At 44.9% G+C, this 16,481-nt stretch overlaps 1 protein-coding gene across 3 annotated transcripts in view; it reads right to left on the reverse strand.

Moving 5' to 3' along the window:
• The window catches only part of PLXNA4 (plexin A4), a 456,157-nt gene that overhangs the window by 392,309 nt on the left and 47,367 nt on the right, over window positions 1-16,481 (reverse strand). For all 3 annotated transcript variants that reach the window (XM_037389024.1, XM_037389025.1, XM_037389026.1), the window contains exon 3: window positions 14,165-14,347. In XM_037389024.1, the coding sequence (XP_037244921.1) occupies window positions 14,165-14,347 (183 nt within the window). The remainder of the gene's footprint in view (window positions 1-14,164; window positions 14,348-16,481) is intronic.

The following is a 16,481-nucleotide window of genomic DNA, read 5'->3' on the forward strand; positions in this document are numbered from 1 at the left end:
TAGGAGGAAGATCCAGGAGCAACATACACTGACGGTCGCAGTGAACGTAGACGGGAAAACCTTGCTAAGACACTATCCCCAGTCCAGATGGCATTCAAGGAGGAACTCAAGTCCTTTCCCAAACACCTTCTTCCCATGTCCCTCTTCTTTGTTTTAATAACCGCAGGAGAAATAGGGAGAGCAGACAGACAAGTCCAAGATCACCCAGAGAACACAGAAGGAACATAACTGAGACCAGATCCCACCACAGCACCCTAGGTTGAAACCCTGCAACTGAACTTTCTGGAAATTTGACTCCAATTCCAAATTTTTGCAGTGCTATTAAAAAAAACCAAACAAACAAAACGAAAAAAAACCCTGAAAAAATACAGAAGTAAGTTTGGAAACTGGGTGACAAGGCTGATCTATGCAGCTTGGAGGAGGGAACTGCAAGGAGGCCACCAGCATGTGTTTCCATCAGGAAAGTGAAAACAAATAATTGCTAGGCTTCTCTGCAAGCAATGAAAGAGCAGTTAATGAAATCACCTGCCACAGACAGAACTGACAAAACATAGAAAATAAGTCACGTCAGAGTCTGCCAGAGCATCTCTGGCACGGACAAGGGGCCTGATGGCTGGTGTATATATAGTGCCAGTGATATCATCTTTCCTAGCAGGGTTTGCCTTCTGCAGAGAGGAGAAGGGCAGCACTTCCATGACAATGTCAGTGTGAGCTTTAAGAGGAAAGCGCCTGAGATTTCCTTAACAGGGAAGAAAGCAGCACAGTGGTAGCCTGGGCTACATCACAGAGCTGGGGACAGGCAGAGGCTGCAAAGCATGATCAAGATGAAAACCCAGGGGGGAATAAAACCCATAATACCCATGCATGTGTAGTGTAGATGTTAGTGTAATGAGTTTGTGGTTACTCAGTTTGTGTTGATCATTGCCCCAACAAAATTTGGGGCTGCTTAGAGCTTTGCAGGAGGGGTAGAGCTCAGACCCTCCCAGTTCCATCTAAAGACAAATCCTTTTTAGAACATGAGGGTATATATAACACCTTGGTGAACGGTCCTACATCTGCACATACATGCATTATGCCAACAATTTGTTAAAGGCAAAGAACTGGAATACTAATTGCCACAGATCTTTTAATCTCTTGCTCTCCATCACTGCTTTACTGCGCTGCCAGTCCCCTATAAAAAGTCAGAGTCCCCTAAAAATGAGAGGCGGGCTTAAAAATAATGAATTAACAATCAATGTTCAGCTTTAGCTTGCTGTTATAATTATTAACAATTAGTGTCAGCATGCAGGTGTTACATTTACCTGCATTTCCTCAGTCCAAGCAATCCTCTTTGCTCGAAACATCTCAGTCATGCAGTCCAAAGCCGAAGCTGTGTTACACCTCTAAATGAACAGATGCAATACGCCAAGGTAGCCCAGCACTACCCACCATCCTAAAATATTTTCTTTTCCCACTATATTATGATAATTTATTTCACTACTGGGGCTCCCAGGTGAGTTCAATTCTCCAGTTTCCAAGCAGACAAAAACGCTAACCCAGCAGAAGTTGTTTAACAAAGAGCTGAAATGTAGCAGTCTCATAAGAACTTGCACCTCACCATATATTGCATGTTAAGATAGACATGCAAGGAAAACAGAGAGATACAAATTTGGAAGCATTTTCTTTTTCTCCATGAATAGAAAATTAGCTATAAATTCAAAATTTAGGTGGGATTTTGGGAATTAATTTACATCATCACAAGGGGGAGAAGGGGCTTGAAAGCATCAAAAGATTTCGACTTTCCCATCTCACAGCAGAAATACCTGTAAGAAGAGAGCTCATTAAGCAAAAAAAAAAAAAAAAAAAAAAAAAAGGGAGAGAGAAGAGGAGACGGGGAGGTCAAATAACCATAAGTGGTTGTTTCATAGACCATAAAACTTTCAGAGCTTTGGAGGTTGGTTTGTTTTGTTGAAAAAGAGGAGGGAGAAGCAATCAGTTTTGATTTGGCACAGGTCTGGGTTTGGGTTTTTTTTATTTATTCTTTTTATAAAATTTTCTCCATTCAGTAAGGAAGCAACCAAATGAGTTCTTCTCATTGTAAGAGACAGGCAAATACTCAAACCTAACAGGCTGCCAAGGTCCTATCACTTACCAGCACAGAGATGCTGTCTCAAGGGCAAGAGAAATGCATTAGCATGCACCACATGTCCTTATCACTCAGGTTAGCTCTATCATCAATATGTTCCCTTAGACCCCAAGGAGATAAATCGATTGCATATGAAATCCAAGAGAAACCCACAGAAACTTGTAAGCAGTGGGGGAAAGATCAAAGTGCCTGTAGTGTGTGAAACCAAATCCACTCCAGCAGATATCACAAATAATAAACTCTTCCTGATAACCCAGCCTTAATCAACCGTATGACAAATGAGGCAAACACAGTGAGATTTGCACAGTGCCAGTCGCTATGTTTAATTAGATTTCATCAGAACAGTTCTGAAAAATTCATATGACGAGGTCTTTGCCAGTCTCAGTGATAACCTTTTCCCTGACATCACTGGAATTTATTGCCAGCCTCAGTTAAAAAAAAAAAAAAAAAAAAAAAGTTACAACAACTCAAAACGAAAGATAACTCCAGACCACAGCCATGAGCATCCCAGCAGGGTGGGATACCAGCATGACTGGCAGTAGAAACAGTGGTTTCCATTTCCAGGATGCCACAAATGCAACAGTGTGCTGAGGTCCTTTGCCTAAGTACCACATCAGCTAGAAGAATAACCATCAGTAAAGGTTCCAAAACCCACTGAAGCCCCTTAGGAGTTCCTGTTTTATTATCCAAAGTGACCCAGCCCTGTGAATCATCAGCAGAACATGTTCAGCATGACAGAGTGTAACCAGAGCTGAAACCCACAGATGAAACCCACAGATGACTGGCTCCCAGCTTTGCTTCTCTTGGCACCCCTAGGGTCCCAACCCATCTCCCATTAGAGCCTGGGAGTGCTCAACTTGTTTCCAACACACATTTCCAGGCTCACTGCACCAAGGGGGATCCCAGCTTGGAGGCATTGGCACATACTTGGTGTAATATGCTGTTAATATATCAAATACAACTCCTACCAGGAGTGATCTTCCATGGGACATGTCCCATGGAAGGGATATCTCTCCTAAGACAGTCCTGCTGTGTCTGTTCAGCTATGGATACCAGCCCAGTTAGTACATCTATTTCCTTTTGGGGACGTGCATTGAAATACCGCTCCAACTCAAGCTCTTTTTTAATTTAGGAGGTGAAAGATCATCCTTGGTGTCATAGCTGGTATAACACTGGCCAGTATGAAGAAAGCCAAGCAATGACAAAGTTCACGAAAAAGGCATTATTGACATTAACCTAGATTTGGCACCATCAGGTTACAGGCAAACCCACAGGGCTAGCTGCTGCCACCACAGCTAGTAAGATGCTTTCTGGTCACCCTGGGCACGGCATGCCAGGAGACTTTGATGGAGTCACAGCTTTGATTAACTGTCGTGGTCCAGCCTTCCGCCTGTATTTCTATCCCTCACCCAGCAACAACAGCTTTTCTAATTTCAGAAAGGGCCAGGAACCTGCAGCTTTTCCGTATGGTTTCATTTAGGAGGGGTGAAAGGCTACTGACAGGGTTTCGAAGAGATGAAAAAAAAAAAAAAGAAAAAGAAAAAAAACAAGTGTCAGACCAAGCAGGAACAGATCCCTGAATCCTGCATAGCATGCTACACATGTCTTCACTCCCGCAGACACCATATGGGTTGGGGTCTACAAAAACCAGTACAACTCTCTCATGCTTCCCCCCAAGCTCCACATACAAGTCCAACAACCAGCAATCCATCAAAGCTTGATTACTCTCAAGCTAGGCTGCCACCAAGACGAGAGAGATGATGAAGCATAGCAAGCCAAAAGTCATTAAACCAAAATGAAAGAAACACGAGGGGAAGAGATCAAGTTGGAAAGGAACAGGGGGGATTTTATTTCTGCTTTCCTTCACAACCACACCAGCAGCACTCACAAATGGTGGATATGCAGATGATGCTAAAGCCCCCAAAATGGGGTTTGCAACCGCTGTGCCGATGCTGTGGGGCTGCCGCACACTGGGGAGCCAGCGTGTGTGCTAGGGAGAGGTGGAGAGAGGCTCTTCAAATTAGTTCAAGCCCAAAGTTGCTTATCCTAACAAAGAGAGGCACGTTCCTTTTTTGCCTTTTAATTAAGAACTGGCTCATAAATCAAACCTCTTGTTCCTACGCTTTGATGTCAGCTGGGGGAAAGGCTCTTTTCGAATAACCAAAGCCCCCTTGCACAAGCTGCAGTCCCTTCTCCAACCCCAGCAGCACGGCTAATTCACCCCCAGAAACACCCAGCTATGGGTCACACTGCACAAAGCCTCCCCTGGCTTCAACATCAGCAGAGAGGAGGAGAAAATCACTGTTCAACTAAGCATTTCCCTACATTTCCTCAGGGGTATCCACAACTTACTGCAAATTAAAGGGTTCCTAGAGGTGGGCTGGGGAAACTGTTTAAGGCAAATTGTTTTCACAGAGCAATAAGCGGAGAACAAAGCCTGAGGTGCATGAGCCTAAACTCCTAAGCAGTATGTGTTGCATGCACACACATATACAGACACACTTTTAAAAATACATTTCAAAATTCTTCATCCATGGCTATTCTGCTTTCAGCCCCACAGACCATGCTCTGCTGTCTCTGCACTGCACTCATTTCTAGTAGCGCCTGGGAGAGGAGCTAAAGGTGTCGGTCCAGACTGCAGCAAATACATGCAGCAAAGAGTCCAGTCGAGACTCTCAACAAACCCTTGGACAGCATCACAACTGAACAGTGGGAACAAGGAGCTTTCATGCAATGCATATCCCGCAGGCACAAAATGAAGGCCTTCAGAGAGAGCAGGGAACCGAATCTGGACCTCGTCATCACGGTCCATACCTTCATCAGTGCTCCACTCACCATCCCCTGCACCCTTCCTGTTTCCTTCCTAAAGGCAGGAGCTGTCAAACCGTGATGTCTACGTCACTGCCTACCTGGGGCTGAACCGGGGATCAGCAATGTGGCCAATGGGAGACGGGGGAGATGAGACAGGCCACAGGGGTGATCTTGGGCACCGATATGGCTGCAGGATGGTAAGGGGGGTAGAGTGGAGGATGGTGAAAGGAAGAGACAAATGCACAGGGCCTTATCAGGGGCTTGCTGTTCTTTCAACTGGCTCCCTGATAACATATGGAGCTTAATCAAATATGCAAATGATGTCCTATCTAGAGACAAGGGAAATAGAGAAATAAACCCAGAGACCATACATGAAAACAAGCCAATAAAATGAGGGAGTGGGTAGAAGGTTTCCTCTTTTTGATAAAATTATTTCAAAAGATTAAATTAAAGCAAAAGTAATTAGGAGAACCGCACTTAAGCCGACTTCCCGTAAGAAGGGTCAGCAGGCAAGAGGCATTCAAATCAAAGGCAGATGCAAGAGGCACTTCAAGGGCTCCCTGAAAAGTCATTATCCCAGTCAAAAGGAAAGGGGATAGAGAGGAGGAAGGAATGACAAGAGCCATTTTGGCTGGGCATCCATCCGGGCATTAGATGGAGTGTGCGGGAAGTTAAATAGCCTCGCTTTGTCACCCTGGAGAGCAGCAGTATCAGGTGATGACCAAAGCTGATCACCTAATGTCCCATGCAGAGCACTTCTCAGAGAACAGAGAGATAAAACCAAAGAGAAATAGATAGACCAGGGGGACACAGGGACGTATCTTCTTTATCTTATGCTTTTTCTTGTATCCCACCCCTGCATGGTTTCAATCAACAGCACAGCCACACCAGGTATTGCAGCCTGAATACTCCACACGACTTGTACAGTTAGGGACACCATGCAGAAAACCACCTGCCACAAGGCAAGTGACAGCCAGCATCACTGCAGACTGTCCCCCAGAAGGCTGCAGGGCCCATGGCTTTCAGTAAGGTAACCTGCAGCAGGACACTGCTATCTGTCCCTTTCTGGCTGCTTTTGTCACTAACATCCCTCTGCCTGCACAGCATGCATCCTCAGCCACCTGTGGGGAATCCAGATCAGCTGCTTTGCCACTGGAAACCTGTCAAATTCAAGCTGCAGCTTCTTAAAGGAAGAGTTTGAAGAGATGCTGGTACAACCTGCTGCTTTCCCTGCTGCAGTGGGCCCACAGAAGCCTGCTATTTCTCCAGGAGTTAGAAACAAAAGCCCACACTGCAGCACCACTGATACAGAATCTGGAGGGATTAGGCAGGCTCTTGCAAATCTCTCCTCAGGATCACAAGATCCCACCTCTGACAAGACTCTGAGGCGCTGTTAGAACAGAACCTCCAAAAAAAGACCGGCACTCAGCACATGTACGCAAGGCACTCAGCAAAAGCACAGCTCAGCCAAACCCTGCACACCAGCACAGAGATTGCTGAGTAGTCAGAAAGCAGAGAGGGGTACTTGAGGGAGAGACACGGAAAATTAATTGCTGTCTGCCAAAAAGCAGGCTTTAACTCTTGCTGGGAACAGCAACCTTCCTAGCAGAAAAAAAAAAAAAAAAAAAAAAAAAAAAAAAAAAAAAAAAAAAAAGAAAAAGAGAGAGAGAGAGAGAGTTTTCCTACTGCAGTTAGATATTGCAATAAGCAACGAGCTAACCACAATGTGCTACACTGACAAGTTGTAGCCTGAAGTCCCAAAGCAATGGAAATGAGGGTGGTGAGAAGTGAAGCACCCGCTTGCAGTGACGGAGCAATTAGTGGGCATTTAAAACAACTGTCAGCTGCACCAGTTCAGCAGCAGAGAATGGATAAAGGCCCTCTGGTGTGGTTTAGGGCAGGGTGTTTTGCAGCAGAGGATGGATCATAGGGTAACCCAGGCTAGAAGGGACCTCAGGAGGTCTCTAGTCCAACCTCCTGTTCAAAGCAGGGTCAGCTGTGAGATCAGACCAAGTTGTTTTGTCCATTGAAGCTTGGAAAATCTCCAAGGATGGAAACTGCACAACCTCCATGGGCAACCTTCTTCAGTGCTGGTCTGTCCTCGCAGGGAAAAAAATTTATCCTTATATCCAGTTGGAAGTGCTGTCATGTCAACTTATGCCTGCTGTCTCATATCCTCCCATCACTCACCAATGTGAAGAGCCTGTCTCCATCTTCTCAAAAACCTCCTTGTAGGCATGGGAATGCTGCCATTAAGTCCTTCCAAGTTTTCTCTTCCCCAACCTGAATAAGCTCATTTCCCTCATCCTCTCCTCTTCAGTCAGATTCGCCAGCTCCTGGACAGTCTTTTTACCCTCTCCTCAATTTGTGTTGGCTGATCAATATCTTCTTTGTACCGAAGGGCCTAAAACTTGGCACAGTATCTAGATATGGTCTAGCAATTGAGGTCAAGATGATCACCTTCCCCTCACACTGTTAGCAGCGCCTCTATTTGTGTAGCGGAGGATGTTGTTGGCTTCTTTTGCTTTTTTTGCTTTTTTTTCTTTCTTACACTGATGGCACATGTGCGACTTGCTGTCTACCAGGATCCCCAGGTCCTTTTGAGGAGAGCTGCTCCCCAGCCAGGCAGTCCTCAGCCTGAATCGTTGTAAGAGGTTGTTCTTTCCCAGGTGCAGGACTCCCCAGTTCTTCAGTGAGTTTCTGTCTCATTGCTCCATCCTGTCTAGGTACCTCTAGATGGCCATCCGGTTGTTCAGCCAGATCCTCCCAGCTGACTGCATCCCTGGGCTGAATGCAGATGCCCAGAGGAACCTGCTTCCCACCTCATTCGACATCTAGGGGGTGAAAGATGAAGTGCAACAGAAAGATGCCCACCCGCTCGCAAGGCTTTGAAGCAGTAGAGGACGAGAGAGAGCACAGCAGCCTAAAACCAGGATGCACAAGTCCTGCATCATTGATTTCACTCATGGAGACACTATCTGATCACCCAACGCTTTTAGGTCATGTAGGATTCCAGTATCACCAGCCAATGACTTTTACCTGACCCTGTACAAATGGGTGTCACTGCCCAAGGTCCACACAGACTCCCATCACCACCCTTTCGGGGCTGCCTGCTGGTACACCCAACACCAGCATCAAGTGCAAAGTACCACAGCTACCAAAAATCACAGCTTTTCAAATGCTACAGCCAGAAAACTGAACTACTTCTTAGGTATCTAAGCTGGCAACAACCTCTCAAAGAGGGACTGTCTATCAGTGTAGGACAGACAACTGCAGCCTTCACAGACGTCAGATGCGGACGGGAAGCAGTACCGCTCCATCACAAGTGAGTGAAGCACTCGAACTCCTGCTGATTTAGGAAGCTGTGAGGAGAGGCCAGGGTGAACAAGCCCCTCTCACAGAAACCAGCTTCCCAGCAGGAGCCAGAGCCTCTACAGCATGTTTTCAGAGCAGTTAAGTCCACTTGCCAAGCAGTTGGGGTAAAAACCATAAAATTTTAAAAAACCTGACTCTTTCAAAGCAACAGAGGGAAGGAGAAGGAAGCCGAATTTCTCTGCTGACATTCACACAGAGCTGTCAGCAGAAGAATATCCTCCAGGGAATATCAAAACTGAGCAGGGTTTCTCATCTTGTATGTATTCAGAAACCCCCTTGCCTGGAGAAACAGTGAGGATCTCTGTCTGCCTGCAGTTACCACAAGACTGAAAACCTGTGCATAGCAAAACCAGTGCTCTTTCATTAGCTCCAGCTCCTTGGATGGGAGGTGAAGTATGAGAGGAAAAGGAAGATACTCCTCTCTATGTGGTTCTGTCACGGTATCACCAATCCACCCAGAGCTCCATCACCTATACGTCTCCGCCCACTTCTTGCATCCCTTTTACCTTGCTCAAATTTTCTAGCATGAAGAACTCCATTTCATTCCTTTCTTGCCCTTGAGAGCAATCCAGCCCTATGGAAGAACATGACATGCTGCCAGTCCCACCAGGATTCAGCTGCTCTCTCCTGCTAACTGGATGAGCCCTGCTCTGGGAAGGGATCTCACCCCACATGTGAGGGGACAACGCCTGTACCCAGAAGACCCATCATAGCAATCAGCAATGGCAACAGAGGTGCAGGTTTGGATGTCCTGAAGGGTTGCCTTACTGAAGGAGTCCTGACACTACCATAGACCAAGGTGCATCTTCTCCAAGACACAGGCTGACTCCTTCAGTAGCTGTCAGTGGTTCCCCTTCCCTCTCCAAGGTAGTGGGCTGTAAACAGCGCTGTACAACCAACCAGGAGAGCTGTCAGCTGGCTGACAGGACAGAGTAGCTACAACTACATGGCCAGAAACCAGCAGAAGCTCAGACTTGCATGTACTTTCCAATCCAAGTGTCTATCCGAGAAAGCTAGCCTTCCCCAACGCAACTGTGAGATGAGCCAAAATGAGAATTGCAAATCAGAGCTCTCAGATCTTAAAATCTCCCAGCGGTGTTTTGTCTCGGGATCCAAAGAAAGCAGGGTCTCCAGGTTCAGGGTAATCCAGAGGGTGGTTCATGAAATGGGTTGATACTGAGAAATTTCTATTAAATAGAGGTGACACCTGGTGAGAAGTGCTGGCCAGATTTCAGAGCTGTCTGATCTGAATGAAAACCTTAACCCCGAATGGCAGTCGAAACCTAAAAAGCCCTTCAAAGATCTCAAACCAATGGGATCTTATGAAAAGTGAAATACAGGCCACAGGGTGAAAGAACTGGGTTTTAAGCCAAATTCCTTTCTCTGCAAGGAATTTAGCATAGAAGAGGCTCTGAGTGAAATATTTTGATGAAATAAAAAAGTTACTTCTTATGGGGAAGTTTCAAATAAATGTAAATTACTACTACTCCATTTTCAAACAAACATTACAAATTGACAAAAAGCTTTGTTTCGTTAGAAGTGCAATTCCTAGGGCTGTTCCCAGGTCGATATTTGTAAACTCAAACCACCCTCTACACCTTCATCTACACACAGAATAATTGCAGGTAAGCTGTATTTCTTTGACTGGAAACTATCTGCACAAAAGCAATGACCCATAAACAAATGCCTAGGGAAGGAATACAAGGAATACTGAATACTGCTACACGCCCTTAGTGATGACAGGTATTTATGGCACATAATTTGGCTGGACGCACCAGAAAAAAAAATCCAAAACAAGCATACAAAACTGTGCAAACCGTCCTCTAGCTTTCTTCTGCTGCCAGAGTGAAGAGCTAAGCTTGTAATAAGAGAGCGTGCAAAGGGGAAAAAGAGCCAGTGGATTTTAGCACATGGCTGTTTTGGGGCCAAGCAGTTTGTAGGAAGTGCGTACCCAAGAATACCTCCTGATCCTGATGGTTTACTGCCCTGATTGGAGAGAGACAACACAGACATTCGTTCAATTCAAGTGAAGCTTTCGTATCTCCTGAAAACGATTGCTAAAAAGTCACAGGGGTGCGAATTGACTTTCAGCCATGGGTTTTGTTCGAAACACTTCCCATCATACATCGGAGCTCACTCTGCCAGCAAAGCCCACCAGGCACCCTGGGGTACACTAAAGCTGTGGCAATGTTCACCAGCATGGTACAATGTGGTACGGAACACAGGGAATGCCACAGGCCAGCCAGCACAGGAGGTAATTACAGATATTGGGATCTCACCAAAGCACTGCAAGATGAAATATTTCTCATCAAAGAGTACCGCAAGATCTTTAATGCCCACAAGTGGTCAGGAGCTGGTTTTCCATCTCATCTGATTTGTCTGGATTAGCTGTTTGATATGATGGCACACCTCACAAGCTTTAACACATTCATTTTCTCCAACACTTCTTGGAGCAAGCAAAATATTTCCTACCTTTTGCAGGACAGAAAGTGAGGTATGGAGGTACACCAGAAGTTTCTGGTAGAGAACTGAACCCAGCTGTCTCCCAACTCTCTCATCTCTGGGCCACCCTTCTCCATCCTAAAGACACCACCAGCACCCATCAGGCCTTTAATCCATGGATGCTGGTTTCTATGCATGAGATATGGACAGTGGGAATTTTCCTTCTCTGTAGCTCGGCATTTTTATCCTATTTATATCTTCATTCTGCAGGGCCAGGCTGTGCTGTGGACGAGCCAGCAGAATTGGAAGGCATATCTCTACAGCACATTATTCAGTGCCTTCCTGTTGGTCTGCACACGTAGCTATGTGAATGAGCGAGGATTGCAAAATGTATTTTGCCTGGGGCAGTGAAATAGCTGGGGCCAACCTTGTCATTCTGTTTCACTCACTCTTTTCCTACCCTATCTCTATCTTGGTCTTTCCTTTTCTTTCTCTCTTTGTTGTCTTGGTTACATGGGCAGATTCCTGATACGCTGCTAGTTTTCATTTTAATGATATGTTCCTGTAAAGCACAATATTTTACTTCAGTTGCGTGTGCCACTGGATAAATTCCTTTGACATATGTGACATTTGTGTATCAACTAACAGATATTGCTTTATGACTGTGGGTATTTTGCAGAGAATTCACGGATTGAATACATCAAAATCTGATACACAGTCTGCCACTTTCATATAAAAATATACAAACAAAGGAAAGGACTGAAACTGCATGAAAAATAAGGAAAGTTTCATCAAAACCAACTTGTAATTACTTGCAGTGAGTCTTCCAACAACTGAGTAGATCCCGCTATCTTGAAGATAATCTCATAACTCCTCTCTTCATGCTATCCAAAATACTTCACTGTAACTTGACCAAGTAGCTGCACTGCACCAGGAGAAACAGCAGCGTATACCACACGTGGTAGGACCCAGCAAGCAGAAGAAAAAAAAAAAAAAGACAGCTCCCAGGCTTTGTCCACTGGTACATGGAGTTTCATCGAATCCTAAAAAGCTTATTCCAATTTAACCATAGGCATTTTTGTTTTAAACATAAATCAAACTTCATGCTAACATAATGGATTATCCTGGAGTTGCAAAACCAATGCACTATTTCCCTTCCTTCCAATTCAAAAGCACTTGATTGATGAGCTAAGGTGGAAAACAAAGCTTCAAAAAGCCCAGGAAGTCTTGGCAGGGGCCAAGGAGTGTCAAGTGAAAATCTGCCAAACTGGCCTTGTGTGGCACCCAGAGAGGAAAACAGGTTGGTGTCCTGGGCTCAGATACCCTCAGGAGCTGTGGAAGAGGGCAGTGTGTGGAGGAGAGTCAGTGCTTGCAGAAATTGTAGCAAGGATAGGGCTGAATCTGTAGGAGCCAAAGGTTTCCAGGAGCCTGGATCAACCGCTCCAAAACAACCACACGTGTTTAGGGGAGCCCCATTTTGCTATGCATTCTGCCACTCTGGTGGAGACTTATTCAGCTGAGGAAGATCTCACCCAAGACTCCAACTCTACTCTGACACGTGGACCCAAGGCAGTAAACACAGTCAGAATATTCAGCAAATTAGGCAAAAGGGAATAAAACGAAGCTTTCTCAAATTACATCAGCCAGTTCAGCTCCCCTCTTCTCATTCTTTACCCTATAAGGCTGTCCCCACTCTCTACCACACTCCATAAAGCACTAAAAGCTTTCTCTCCTGTTTTCCCCTATTAAAAGGAATCAGATCTCGGATTCTGCAATGTGACCTGTAAAGGCAAAGACAGAGCTGTGTCTGAGTTGGCTTCTCCTGAAGCCAAAAGGAAAACCAAAAGCTTGCGAGTACAGGGAAGCAGCAGTTATTCTTAACCATTTCAGTCTTTTGTATATTTACCATGCAGATCTCAGCTACCCTATTCTCCCCCACCAAGAGACGGACTGGAGAACTAAACAGTTTATTATGAGATCATAAATGACAGGGAAGCAAAACCTAATTAGTCAGGGGAGGAGATTATTTTTATTGCAACTCTTTAAAAAACAATTTGGCTCCTTTTCCACATGCCTGAATAGACTGTTAAAAACAAAACAAAACAAAAACCCAAACCATTCTCTTTTCAAAAGCATCAGCAGCCTTTCCTCTGTTGAACAAAGCCAGAGACATTTGCCAGCAGGCAGAATCTTGTTCCCCTTGCAGATCTCCCTCAGCACAGGGGCATTGCCATCTGAATCTACAACCCTGATTTTCTTTTTAAGTGAGGAAACAGGTAGAAGAACAAAACCAGTGATTTCAGACCTTCCTTAAGCATCTGTGAACAAAGGACTCCCTCCCTTCCTTCCACATCATACACGAGCCATAGTAGATCACTCTTTCATAGCACCTTCCTCTCCCCAGCTTAGAAGTTTTTATTTGCAAAAGAAATTCAAAGTGGAATCAACACCCAACCCCCAAGGCTCTGCCCAAGTTCCCTTCCCAGCTTTTCACCCATCCCCATCACGATGGCAAAGCAACAATCTCCTCGCACATACAATATTTTGCAACACTCCTGGGCTTAGCATTCAGACAAACATTGTCAGACTGGCACCTAGGGGTTGTAATAGTGGTGGCGCCCATAATTAGCATGAGAAGGTCCCTTCTAGTACCTCTTCTTGCCTTGAGAAAACCACAGGTAGATGATTCCTAGCTTCCACCTCCCAAGCTTCTATACAATCACCTTACATGGCAAACTACAGAGCCACAACCATGCAACAGGCATATTTTTAGTGAGAATGCACAGTGACGAACATAAACACGCTCTATTTTATTTGTGTTTATGTGGCATCAAACATAAGCATAATGCCCATTCTTGTTCAAGACACAGCCTTCCCTTGATGAAAATGCTCTTCCTTCAGTACAAGCGCCCAGCCTGACCTAAACAGAGATTGCTAATACCACACTGGGCTCATGGTGAAACCACAGTCTGGTCATATTGCTCTGAAGAAAGATCTCCAGAGCATGAACCCTGTTTCTGAACAGACCTCAGCCACAGTCAGTTTTTCCTGTGGAATGCACAGACACCCTGTGATCAACTACTTAATTAGAGATGGTCTGAACAAAACAAAAATCTGTTGGATGCAAACTGCATCAAGTCTGTCTGTGGCTGTATCAAGTCAGTCTGTGGTTTGACTTCAGAAACATTCAGTTGCTGATGAGCAACAATTTGGAAAAAGGATTTTATCCTTTCTCATACCAGCTTTATCCCTCAAGTGTGAAACAGAGGAGTTTTTTACCAACTGAAACATTTTCTATCCTCAAAGTAGATGATGCACCTTAGGATAAGGACTGTTTTCACACTCAATACAACACTGCAAATCTCCATAAGAATGCAAAAATCTGAGTTAGAGGACCACGTTAGGTCTTACCTTCTTCAGCTTCCCAGTCTTGGTGCCCACAAAAGCCAGGGAGTGGTTCTTGTAGACATAGGCAATCACAGACGTCATTCTGTCTCCATCCTCAGTGAAAATGGGGAGCCCTCGCACCATGGACGATACTCCCAAGGGGGCATTCATATCCAGGCCACAGAAATTGTCATCAATTGTTAACAGCTATGAACAAAAAGAAAGAGAGTGTAAAAACAAATTAAGCCATCAATTCTTTAGCCATTTGGGAAGTATCCATCCAAACGGGGACACCATTGCATAACATGCCTATAATTTATGCAGACTGACAAATCAATGACAAAGGCAGGACTGGAGAAGTACAGAGGTGGAAAAAATTTGTCCAAAGTTGCATGATGACTTACAGACAGAAAGAGAATTGGAAACTTTCTTCTCTTGAATGACAGCCCAGCAGGATACATTACGTTAAGCCTTTTTCCTACCGCTTTGCCAGTCAGTTTTACCAGTCAAGACCTAGCAATCAAAGACAAAGTCTGCTGAAAATGTCTTAAACATATCTAGTTCTGTGTAAAAAAAAAAAAAAAAAAAGTATGCATATCATTCCCATGGGATCCAGAATAAGAATCACTGAGCTAAATCTGCACTGGCAAGTAAAACAGACCCTGGCCTGCCCTCTGGCCCAGAGACCTAATAGTGTAAGGCTTACACCTACGAAACCTAAATAACCACTTCCCTCCTACCTCCAAACCCTGTAGCATCACTTATGCTACATCTGGGAAACTGTAGTCCCCCAGGGCATGTCCAGGCATCGCCTAGGAGAGAGCTGGTCAGCCCAGGCCATATCTGCAGCGGGGGCCACGCTAAGGATCAAACACTACGCACAGTGACTGCACACACTCCCCGCTCCTGGGGACAGTTTAATCATGTTGTCCTGGGTTCTTCTCTCACACTCTTCAGCCTGGGCACTTCATCCCTCTGGGTCTCCATTTCTTCCCTATGAAATGGAGATTATCCACATTTATCCATCTTACTGTAACACACTGAAGCTCTTTGGAGAGGAGGGAAGGTTTCACAGCTGTTATGAGAGCCTCCCAGTGTTTGTTGAAGATGCCCAGGAATTCCTAACCACCAGAGAAAGGACCCTGTCCATTAATGCTGCTGCCTAAGCTCTAACACCTATTACATTTGAACTCAACAGGCTTATAATCAGACAGATGCTCCATGGGGATCCTTGTACATGAATGCACGTAGTCTCTAGTTATCACTGAGGATGCTTCTCTGGAATTCAGGGAGTTACAGAAGTACAGCAGCAGAGCAGTACAGACAACTCTTCTACCTTAAGGCACCATCTGGACAGGAGGTGAGGCCAACAGAGGTTGCCAATATAAAGATCTTCACAGAATAAGTCAAATAAAGATGAAGCTCCGAATACCACAGTACACAATTGCCAAAACAGTTAGCCTTTATTAACTTCACTGGGACCCTCACAGATTTGAATTTAAGCATCCACTTAGAATATTTTGCTGGACCAAGGCCTAGAAAGGTAATTATTAATTGTACAGGAATGTTGCCTCTTTTTCACGTATCAGTAATAAAGGACCATGACAATTATCTTTCTGAGCTCACATCTTCCTGGAAGCACAGTTAAAATATGTGCTGCTCCTTACTTGAGTTCACAAGCAGTAAAAGCCTGATAGTTGATTCATTTTCTCCTTACCCAGCAATTACAGGGAATAATTACAGATGGTTTTACTGAATGAAAGAATAATGTATCCTAAATGTACTTGTAAACACATAAAACCTATGAGGAATTCAAACAGCCATTAGTAAGGAACAGCTAATCTGAGCTCTGGCCTGCAAGAGTCATTAGTGCTTGTGGACTGCCCTTTCCGACCTAAAACAGCAGCTCAAAGAGCAATTACAGATCAGATCAACAGCCTCCATGGGCAGCAGACAGGATGTTTCTAGTCTACAATAACAGCACAAAGTCTAAGATAAATCTGCATCCTGGATCCAAATGCCAAATTCATCTGAGGTCTAGTGCCACCAAGCTGACGAACACACTTCAGAGAGGCAGGACACCCCTGCTCACAGCACGGCTTGCAAAAGCAGAGTGTCTCTGTGGATAATAAGAACACGTACAGCTTCATTCCATGGGTCAGGATGGAAAAGCTGCAGCTTGATTACTCAGGAAGTACAAATGTGTTTGAAGCAGCAACGCTACCCAGATCTTTCTGTGAGATATGGGATACTGTCTGTCAGAGATGAGCTAACAAGAGGAGCATTGTGTTGGTCTGATGTAGTGTCACAAGCATTCTGTTCACTGATTCACTACCCAACA

Source organism: Falco rusticolus, chromosome 5 (genome assembly GCF_015220075.1).
Source record: "Falco rusticolus isolate bFalRus1 chromosome 5, bFalRus1.pri, whole genome shotgun sequence".
Taxonomy (NCBI): domain Eukaryota; kingdom Metazoa; phylum Chordata; class Aves; order Falconiformes; family Falconidae; genus Falco; species Falco rusticolus.